The 11,224-nt window shown below is 39.7% G+C and overlaps 1 protein-coding gene across 1 annotated transcript; it reads left to right on the forward strand.

Annotated features, from left to right (window-relative positions):
- Nucleotides 1-19: 19 nt before the first annotated feature.
- On the forward strand, nucleotides 20-10,467 carry LOC144524380 (uncharacterized). Its single transcript, XM_078260580.1, has 4 exons — nucleotides 20-1,489; nucleotides 6,317-6,417; nucleotides 6,500-6,590; nucleotides 8,978-10,467. Exons 1-4 carry the CDS (start codon nucleotides 1,195-1,197, stop codon nucleotides 9,766-9,768), a joined length of 1,278 nt encoding a protein of 425 aa, XP_078116706.1. The 5' UTR covers nucleotides 20-1,194; the 3' UTR covers nucleotides 9,769-10,467.
- Nucleotides 10,468-11,224: the final 757 nt, after the last annotated feature.

Raw genomic sequence — 11,224 nt, forward strand, 5'->3', positions numbered from 1 at the left:
ATGCTCAGCCAAGATGAATGGGAATGAATTACAACAACAATGCGATAGGTGATGTATTCACAATGGAAACGGATTGTCTTTTTCGCCAGAGAGACAAATTACATTACATTCTATAGAAACGTCTAAAGTAGTAGTAATATAGGTTAATGAAAGTACTGTATGTGAGAAATTGAGAAACTTATAAGGTTATGATTTACTGTATACATGAAATATTTGCCTAAAAAATATTTTATTTAATATTTTTAAATGGGTAAACACCACTTCATTAAAAATTTTAAATCCATTGTAGAGTTTGAACCAATTAAGGTAATTTATTACCTTAAGGAAGCATTAAGGAAGCATTAACCATTAATTAAGGAAGGATCCTTGACATTGAGAAACGCCTTGTATATAGAATGGACCAACAGATCCCGTTGCTCTGGACGGAGACCAGTGAAGGCTATTAGAAGCACTTTTCCGGTGAGCGCTGAGCGTTACTGCGCAGCCTCCAACTGAGAGAGACGACGTAAATGTGACGTGAGCAACCTGTCTGAAAGTTGGAAGTCTTCTGGTAGCTGTGCCAAGAGAAATCTCAATCATTTCGAATATTGCAGAGACGGAGAGCGTAGGTATATGTAAAGAGATAACATAGGCACAGGCTAATTATTGATAACTAAAATGCTAGTTAACATTAGTAATTAAACTTAAACAGCTAATGTAAGTCGAAACTGCCTGCGAGCTTCTCCTGTACTATACGGTAATTCCTCTACTATGCGACAGAAAGTCTCGTGGTTATGACACAATCGTTAGCCTATTTTTATAAAAACGTCTACTACGGAGCCATAACGTGAGATACAAGGTAATGGAGCCTTTTATACATTATCGTGTTTCTTTAGAAATAAACAATGCACAAATAAAGTCTTCAAATGTAAAGTTATTCGCTGTCAAAGTGACGTCAAAATGAATGGCAGTCAATGGAATGCTAACGGCGGGTGATGGCTTGTTAGCATCAAAATGGCGCCATAGAAGGTACGCGTCGTGGAGAGAGGCTTACCCATGGATGTATTAAGAGAACCCCTTGAGGTGCTTTCTAGGGATTACGGTAACCAGCCACATACTACCGGAAAGGCCATTGTGTTGTCGCTTTTGTGAGTAACCCAAGAATTGTGTCGCTCTTTTTTCCATCATAATTCTCGGTGGCAGCAAAAGTATAACATGTCTACAGACATGCCGCCGGGCAGTCTGAATGTGGAGTCGCAGCTTTTGTCCATAATGGACGAGCTGGTAAAAGCGGCGGTGGCGGAAATCAGTCAGCTTTTCTTGGTGAGCTCGGCGTCTCTCCGCCTGAATCTAACCCAGAGCCTGAAGGAAAACGAAGCCCTGAGGATGAGGATGAAGGTGATGAGGAGCGAGCTCTTCTCTCTCAAGCTGCAGACTAGGACCAACCGACCGGCGAGCCGCTTTTCCCCGATCAGAGGAAGTACACCCAAACCACGGGCTAAACCCCAAGGTAACGAGTATTTACTTTAAAAAAAATACTTAATACTTGAGTAACAAGTAGACTACCGCTCCTCCTCCTGCAGGTAACATCAAAAACCCACTTTTGCTCAATTCAGATCCCAACCAATTGTTGTTTTATTAGAGCGTGCTGTAACAGTTGCTTTAATGGTTCTCGTACAGAAAGAAAATGTCAATAAACTGCTTATCACGTGGCACATAGCTACATCAACTTGGTTTGCTCTCTTGGTAGCCTATTTCAGTTTCTGGTTCACTTTGCATGACATGTGTAACTTTATGATGGCTGCTTTAAGTTAAAGCCCATCTTGCAGGGTTTATAACGAATTTGCGCAATTTGCTTGTTGGTAATAAACATTTAAACCGTTACCCAACGACATCAAATACAATGGATATCACAAATCGGAATAAAATACGAAAAAGTAGTACTATTTTACAGCGGTTTGCAATGATTCTCTTTTCCCCCCACAATGCATTGCATTACGTCACGTTGGGAAGACGACAGACGAAAGCCCCATCTCGGTAAACTGTCTATGGTCTCGGTCTGTGCCACTGGTCTTGCAAAATATGGCTTTTGGTCTCGACCTAGTCCATGTGTCTTTATTATGTGTATAATAATATTGGAGGGAAAGTGAAACACAGCTTGGGCGGGGATGCTGTTCGGCTTTTCACAAGTTTAGACAGCTAGCTACACCGACGTTTGCTAACGTTAGCGCAACAGCGTTAGCCTAGACTGCTAGGTAAATATTACGACTGCCTTCGGAGTATCCTATATCTGCATCCACGTTGTCAACATAAGACCTGTGGCGTTAGTGCTCTTTTTGTACCATCATTTTATTGAATGAAATGTTAAGCTTCGCTCCTACGAGATGGGTGGGTTTTTGTTACGTTACACACAAAGCTAACTGGCTATAGTTAGCCTCTACGTATGCTAGAGGAATTGGCTAACGTTGCGTAGCCAGCCAGCAACTTCGGCAATCGGCAGTAGTTTCGGCGAGCTAACCACGACAGTATTGTCGCCCACAATCAACCTCTGCTGCTAAAATCAGTCAACCTGCAGTGATGTTTGTAATGGAGACACTTTTATTCATAATGATAGCAGAAATGTTGTCCATTTTGATCCAGAATAGTTGCGTTGAAGGGTTAGTCGTGAGTGACGGACAAATTACCATAAGTCAATTGACTAACGACACAACTTTATTTAAAAAAAAAAAAAATCAAATTCCCATAGCTTTACAAATTATTGACCATTTTTAAAGAGCTTCAGGCTTACAACTGAATTAAGATAAATACAAAATGTTAACATTACATGATTATCCCTTGCAACCTCTGTATAACATAAAGGTCAAGTCAGAAGTTAAATACTTCTGATTGTTATTTCCAAGGATAAGATAACTTCAGACAAAATGAATATATGGAACAATATAGACAAGTGTAAATGAATCTCAAATAGGTGGCTGCAGAGAGATATCACAATTTTTGGGAGAGTCTTATTATCCAAAATGGACAGCTTATCCAGACTTATTTACCCGGCCTTCTCCTTACCCAGCTCTACAAATATGATCAAAGCCATAAACAAGGTCAATTTGAATTTCATATGGAAAAACAAGTGTCAGTACATAAGGAAAATTGACATGGTTAAAAACTATGAAGATGGAGGTGCGAATGTGATTGATTTTGATATGATGAATGGTGTCGTAAAATTGAAATGGTTAAAATCTTTATTAATAACTTTTGGTTTACTGTCCCCAATTTAATATTTTCAAAAAATGGGTGGAATAGACTTGCTTCTGCGATGTGATTTTGAATGCAATTCATTACCAGCCAAACTTTCTGCTTTCCATCAGCAGGTCCTTCTCTATTGGAAGTTAATCTACAAACATAATTTTACACCTCATAATACTCCAGTTTGGAATAATAGATACATATTGATAAGCAGAATGAAATTATGAGACAAATAAAACAAACGCAATGACTGCGCTTTAACATCAGCAACATCCAATCCAATCACTCCTTCTCGTGGCTGCCTGCACTTAACATGAATTTCAAAACTCCGCACCAAGCCACCAAAATTATTTATTTTTATTCAGAAATACAAATAAAATTAAAAAATAATAATAATTTAAATCACGCACTCAAGGGTCATGAAACAAACCAAACAAACACAATGACTACTCGACTGGAGCAGCCGGGAGAGCATCCCAGCTGCTTTAGATATCGACTGTAGAAACGGTTGGGTCACGTCATGTCTGAGAGTAGGCTAGGCTACTGAACACAGGTTTAGATGTTTGTGTGGCTGGAGGGACATAACCTTCTGTCTACCTACTCGAGAGTCTGCTCTGGAGACATTTGCTCTAATTTTCGGGACAATTAGGGCAGGATTCGGGATTTGGGACAACTGCTTGGATTTCGGGACTGTCCCGAATTTTTCGGGACATATGGTCACCCTAGCCTGCACGGCAACTTCAGGAGACTCGGATGAAGCTGGGAAGGATTAAACGCACTGTTTCCACACTGTGGTAATCCACCGTGATGATAATAATATTTTAAATGAAAACGGTAATTGTTATCGTCAACATTTTTATCGCGGTTTACCGTTACACCGGTAATCGTTACATCCCTAGTTGAAAGCTATACCGATGTCTCTAAAAATCGATGGTGAGAGAAGACATCAGGTACTCCAAAGTTTCTCCTGGTCTGAGGCAGCTCTGCATCGAAGGAATTGATTTCCGTGACTATAAATGTACCAACAAAGTTATTAGAAATATTCTATTAAAGGAACATAACCCTATCCCAGTAAGAAGAAAATATATGTTGAAAGAATTTGGAGATGGAGAGTTTAAGAAAATAAGGAAACGTTACATCTCATTTCCTCTTCTTCCGAAGGTAAAAGAGGTCAACTTTAAAATTTTAAATTAAATCTACCCAACAAACGAATTCTTAAGACCGAGATTCAATTTTGATACAAATAACTGTGTTTTTTGCAAAAAGGAAATTGAGAATCTAGAACATGTATTTTTTCTGGGGGAGTCAGTGCAATCTTTCTGGAGAGATCTGCAGAGCTGGCTTCAGACCAGGGAAATTGAGATACGACCTCTGACAGTGGAGACTATAAAGTTTGGTGTTTTTGATGAAGATAAGAAGGTAGATTTTATTAGTTTATAAGATATTACTATATACTATTAAAAGTATTAGGAAAACATTTTATACATAAATGTAGATAAAAACCCTCCCTGATCCGTTGGAAGAATGAGTCAAATCTTTTGTGTAAGTCATTGAAACGGGTTACGGACAAAAAAAGCCCTTAAATTGATTTCTTTACTTGAAACTCTTAAGTTAATTTGAGATAGCCCTTTTTATTTATTTTCTCTTATTTTATTTTATTTATGTTGATTCGTTAACGTATAAGCTCCTAGGTTTTGTTTGTATGCTCGACCCGAGGCAAAAGCTCTATTTTTGAAGTGGATTTGTAAAAATGCCTGTTTGTATATCTGTATTCTGAATAAATAAATAAAAAAAAAATGAAAAATAACTTTTGTTGGGTGGGTCCTGTGTGAAGTTTTTCAGGGGTATTAAGTCCCATCAATGCTGTCAAAACTACCAGATCGTACTTCCGTCCTTCTCAATAAAATGACATGCTTCAACAACTCTGAATTATGCAATAAAGGCTCCTTAATTTCCAATACAGTGAAAATAGAGAGGGAAAGATCGTTGCCTGAGCGTTGTTACTTCTTTCCCTCATCAAAGTCACTTTCATATACTAATGGGACATGTAAATGTCCATGTACATATATGAAAATGTATACGTAGATTGTTAGATGGGTATAGATCAATTCTGCTAACATTTTTGGTGATGATCGGAAACGTGAAGTACCGCGAAAAGACCGGAAAGCGCGTCAGGTCGGAAGTGTCAGAATATGGCCAATAGCAGCGAGTGGTGTCCGAACGTGGACACGGTGACGCTAATGTTTCGCGGTACGTCTGTGTTTTAACATGGATGTGTTTACTACTGTTGCCAGGCAGCAAGTTTTTATTTTTTTATTTTGCAGAATGGTAGGGGAAGACTCATGACTATTCAAGGGGAATCGGGGAACTCATCCCTCATTGGCTAACCCTGACATTCTTACCCTAACCATAACCAATCCCACTCCTCTTGCCTAAACATAACCAATCCCACCAGAGCAGGCAACGAGTACTAGCCATTCAGAGGGAGAGTAGGGCGAGTTCTTCCCCTACCATCCTGCAAACTTTTTTTTTTGCTGCCAGGCATCCTGCTTTCCTCAACTTCCGGTTTCTTCTTCTCTACTACTTCATGCTCATTCACAGATTATTTTGTCTGTACGCCCTCTGGTGTTTTGGAGAGTACTGCAACAAACAATGCGTTGAGCATAAACGTCTCTGTGCGTGCTCGAAGGGCGCGCGACATCTATGGCAGCCCACGCACGGTGTCGAGCGCGGGTATACCCGCACTTTAAGGGTAGGCTATAAAGCGTAATTAAAACTAGTTTTGTCGTGTTTTAAAGCTATAGTGCGTAGTATCTGCCGCCCCGTGAGGATTTCTAAGTAACGACAACAAAACTGTTGGCGCGTCCACATGATACAAGCCCTCCGTGATGGGCTGGTCTATGGGAGGTCTATGGAAGATGGCATACCTAATACTACAAATAAATAAATCAACAAATTGAAAGATCTTATCAAGAGTGCCAATTATAAAGCTCTTAATCTGTAAATATTTTACTTTACAGCTGAAAGCATGATTCCAATTCTCAAATGTGCTGCATGTTTAGAACATTGATGATTTTGGTCTCTTTCCCCCCTCTAGTTGTCATTAAGCCACCAGTGGTTCAAAAGACGGGTGGGGAAGCTGCTTCTATTTCTCTACAATCGGAGAACAAGACTTCCACCACTGCCACTCAAGTGGAGGTAAATACAGTACAAGTACTTTCAGGAACTATTGTTTTGTTAAAAATGTGGTTTGCTAATACATGTTTTTTTTATTTGTCAGTGTGCAGACGGGGAGATCCCAGATGTCATCCTGATCAAAGATGAAGATGACGTCGGAGGATGTGGGCCAGTTGTAGATGGGTATACAACAGGTGCAATAGTATATAGGTTTTTGTTGATGTTGACATTAAGCCATATGATGTCAGACAGTGGCCACACAGACAATACTTAGTATTGTTATTAGTGTACAAGGTCATTATTGGTTTAGCCTTTGTAGGACATTTGTTGACATAAATAATGTTTGAGGAAACACATTAGCAGAAAAAAAGAACTTTTTAAATATATACGTGTATGTCACAGCTGAAGGAAAACATGTATCATGCCTCAGAAATTTTATTGAAAGCATTTTGATTTTCAGGTCAAATTCTACACTCTACTGGAAAATGAGAAACTTTTTTTTTTTTTAATTGCATTTATCTTTTTAAATTACATTTATTTAATTTCAAACACTGCACACTTTGACAGATCACCATCACTAAAAACTTTAAAATATGTTTTTTTCTTTTTTTAAATATCCCAAAATGCATGCCTGGTGTTGTTATTTTTATAAGTAATGCATGCTTCAATATATTGAAGCATATGTCAGGTCGGATGTCAATGAGTAGGCTTTCAGGGTGATTTATTACAACACCATGTGCATTTAAACATGATGAACTGCATTATTCAGCCATGACACATAACATGGCATGGTTAACATCACTGTACTTATTACAGTGGTGTGAAAAAGTGTTTGCCCCCTTCCTCATTTCCTGTTCCTTTGCATGTTTGTCACACTTAAGTGTTTCGGAACATCAAACCAATTTAAACAAAAGTCAAGGACAACACAAGTAAACACAAAATGCAATTTGTAAATGAAGGTGTTTATTATTAAAGGAGAAAAAAAATCCAAACCATCATGGCCCTGTGTGAAAAAGTGATTGCCCCCCTTGTTAAAACATACTATAACTGTGGTTGTCCACACCTGAGTTCAATTTCTCTAGCCACACCCAGGCCTGATTATTGCCACACCTGTTCACAATCAAGGCATCACTTAAATAGGAGCTGCTTGACACAGTAAAGTCCACCAGAAGATCCTTAAAAGCTAAACATCATGCCGAGACCCAAAGAAATTCAGGAACAATTGAGAAAGAAAGTAATTGAGATCTATCAGTCTGGAAAGGGCTATAAAGCCATTTCCAAAGCTTTGGGACTCCAGCGAACCACAGTGAGAGCCATTATCCACAAATGGCGAAGACATGGAACAGTGGTGAACCTTCCCAGGAGTGGCCGGCCGCCCAAAATTACCCCAAGAGCGCAGCGACGACTCATCCAAGAGGTCACAAAAGACCCCACAACAACGTCCAAAGAACTGGAGGCCTCACTTGCCTCAGTTAAGGTCAGCGTTCATGCCTCCACCATCAGGAAAAGACTGGGCAAAAATGGCCTGCATGGCAGAGTTCCAAGGAGAAAACCACTGCTGAGCAAAAGAACATCAAAGCTCGTCTCAATTTCTCCAGAACACATCTTGATGATCCCCAAGACTTTTGGGACAACATTCTGTGGACCGATGAGACAAAAGTGGAACTCTTTGGAAGGTGTGTGTCCAAGTATATCTGGCGTAGAAGGAACACTGCATTTCATAAAAAGAACATTATACCAACTGTAAAATATGGTGGTGGTAGTGTGATGGTCTGGGGCTGTTTTGCTGCTTCAGGACCTGGAAGACTTGCCGTGATAAAAGGAACTATGAATTCTGCTGTCTACCAAGAGATCCTGAAGGAGAATGTCCGACCATCTGTTCGTGTACTCAAGCTGAAACGAACTTGGGTTCTGCAGCAGGACAATGATCCTAAACACACCAGCAAGTCCACCACCGAATGGCTGAAGAAAAACAAAATGAAGACTTTGGAGTGGCCTAGCCAAAGTCCTGACCTGAATCCTATTGAGATGTTGTGGTATGACCTTAAAAAGGCCGTTCATGCTCGAAAACCCTCTAATGTAACTGAATTAGGACAATTCTGCAAAGATGAGTGGGCCAAAATTCCTCCAGGACGCTGTAAAAGCCTCATTGCACGTTATCGCAAACGCTTGGTTGCAGTTGTTGCTGCTAAGGGTGGCCCAACCAGTTATTAGGTTTAGGGGGCAATCACTTTTTCACACAGGGCCATGATGGTTTGGATTTTTTTTCACCTTTAATAATGAACACCTTCATTTACAAATTGCATTTTGTGTTTACTTGTGTTGTCCTTGACTATTGTTTAAATTGGTTTGATGTTCCGAAACACTTAAGTGTGACAAACATGCAAAGGAACAGGAAATGAGGAAGGGGGCAAACACTTTTTCACACTACTGTATATTTAAATCAGTCATTCAGTACTTTACAATCACATGTAGACTTTGTTGAAGCCACTTATTACAGTAATGTTGCAAATAATTCACAGTCTAAGGTTTCATACACAAACACTGATTCCTAATGGCTTTTGGTGGTTTGTCTTCTTAGGTCAGAATGACTTTGGAAACCCCAGTATGCAGGGTGATGTTTCTACAGGGACTCAGAATTTAGAGTCCTGCCTGACTAGTGATAATAAGGAGCTGAGAATCGTGAGTGTTCACGGACGAGGGGAAGGGCCTCTGCAGGAGGAGAGCGACACCTTCTTCACTGTCTCTGAACTCCAGGCTTTTAGCTCTCTGTCTCCTGACCATAGCACAATTCATGACAGTCTCCAGAATTTCACCACTGGTGCCAGTGACAGAGCCCCGATGAGAGGAATGCAGGATAACAGAAACAGCCAACTGGAACAAAATCATTCCACCCAAATGGCTTCAACAGCATTTAATCCTGCAATAAATACACAAATAGTAGGAGGTGATGGTCAAGTGGGGCACCCTAGTCTTGTCAGCCAGTTTGCCCAGCAGCAGAATGTCTTCCCTCAGGGTGTCAACAAATCTCTGGACTGCAGCTTCTGCGGCGAGCGCTTCCTCAGCCGTGAAGACCTGATTGTGCACAGGGCAAGTCACACCGGAGAATCGCCCGTTCTTTGTACGTTTTGCGGTAAGTCGTTCATCAACAAGAATACACTGGGTATCCACATGCGCATTCACACTGGGGAAAAGCCGTACGCTTGTACGCAATGTGGGAAACGCTTCACGCAGAACGGCAGCCTGAAGATCCACCTGAGGACCCACTCTGGAGAGAAGCCATACACCTGCAATCAGTGCAATGCCAGCTTCAACAACCCCAGCAACCTGCGCAGGCACATGACCACACACAACCCTAATGGAATGCTCTGACCATTAAAGATACAAAGTTTGAAGATTAATGTAAAGATTTTAAATTTTTGAGCATGTTACTTTTACTGACACTTGTGTCACAGTGTGTATTCGGGGAATGTGTGTTTCCTCCAGTAGCTTATGTTCTTGTCCTTTTGTGTTTTAGTTTCGGCACTGCACAGGGAACTTGTCATGCTTCAAATGTACTTGATAAACTACTAGTACACCAGCGTATATCTTGACAACATTCCAGTAAAATCAGTGGACTGTGGTACATTGTTTTTAATTCTAAATAAGCCCCGCAATAGGAAAACATTCAAAATTAAAATGCCTTTTTATTTATCTTTGCTTTTTTATACTGTCTGAAAAGCAGACAAACGTATGCCTTATTCATCATTTAAGGAAAATATGCAATACCTTAATTTAATTCGAAAACAAATTGCCATGACACAACACAATAATATTGTGATATAGTAAATACTCAAGAAACTGTTTATCGCAATTTAAGGCCTGACAAATTATTTTGGTCAATATTAAAATCACGATTATTTCACATTATTACCTTTTGGAAAGATGTTACATTTGTTGAAATAAAAGTTAAACAGATCAACAATGAAAACTAAGAGTGTACTTGCTAAATGTTATGTGCAAAATAATTGTTTTTTTTTCGACTACATTGTTTTTGTGATAGTTGGGAGCCGGCATCAACATTTGAAAAAACTATTAATTGCACAGCCCTAAATTAAGGTATTCACTTCCAATATTGGCATTAATCAGTCATTCACGTGTTTGCCCACAGTGGCCTAATGCAGATATTAAAGGGATCACATTTTGTAACTGATCTGCAAAATCCAGTTATATGGTTCGCATATGTTTGGTATAAATTGGTATATATTGCCGCAGTGCCGAACCCTAGGTACAATAAAAATGTTACCAGAATGCTAATGTGAAGTGTTCTTGAAAGATTCTCACGTCATAACATTGGCAAAAATTGACTGCACTGACTAAGCTTCAGACCTGGATTTATCAATATAAACCTAACTTATTAGGAAGTAAAATTGTTCGGCTTACTGTTTTAATGAGCTGCATACCTGACAAAAGGAGATAACACATTTAACCGTCTTTCATGTGTGTGAGTGTTTCCTTTAAAAAGCAAACTACCTCCATTGTTGTCTCTCTTTTCCTCTTTTTGTACTCCCCATATAGTTTCAGACACAGCAATAATAAATTTAGTGTGGATTCTGTCTGTGGATTCGTAATGTGGATATGCAATTATGAATAAATATAGATTATTTTTTTAAGTTTTCAACGACTGACGCATCTCTGTCATTTTACACCTCTAGAGTGCAGCATTGTTTGTATTCCCAGTAATTATTGCGACTCAGGTTTACTCATACTGTAGCACAGTGGGGGGACTCCTACGGAAACTGGGGGGAGGACTCCTTGCATTGTTCCTCTTTCCACCATGCCCAAACTT

Source organism: Sander vitreus, chromosome 10 (assembly GCF_031162955.1).
Source record: "Sander vitreus isolate 19-12246 chromosome 10, sanVit1, whole genome shotgun sequence".
Lineage (NCBI taxonomy): Eukaryota > Metazoa > Chordata > Actinopteri > Perciformes > Percidae > Sander > Sander vitreus.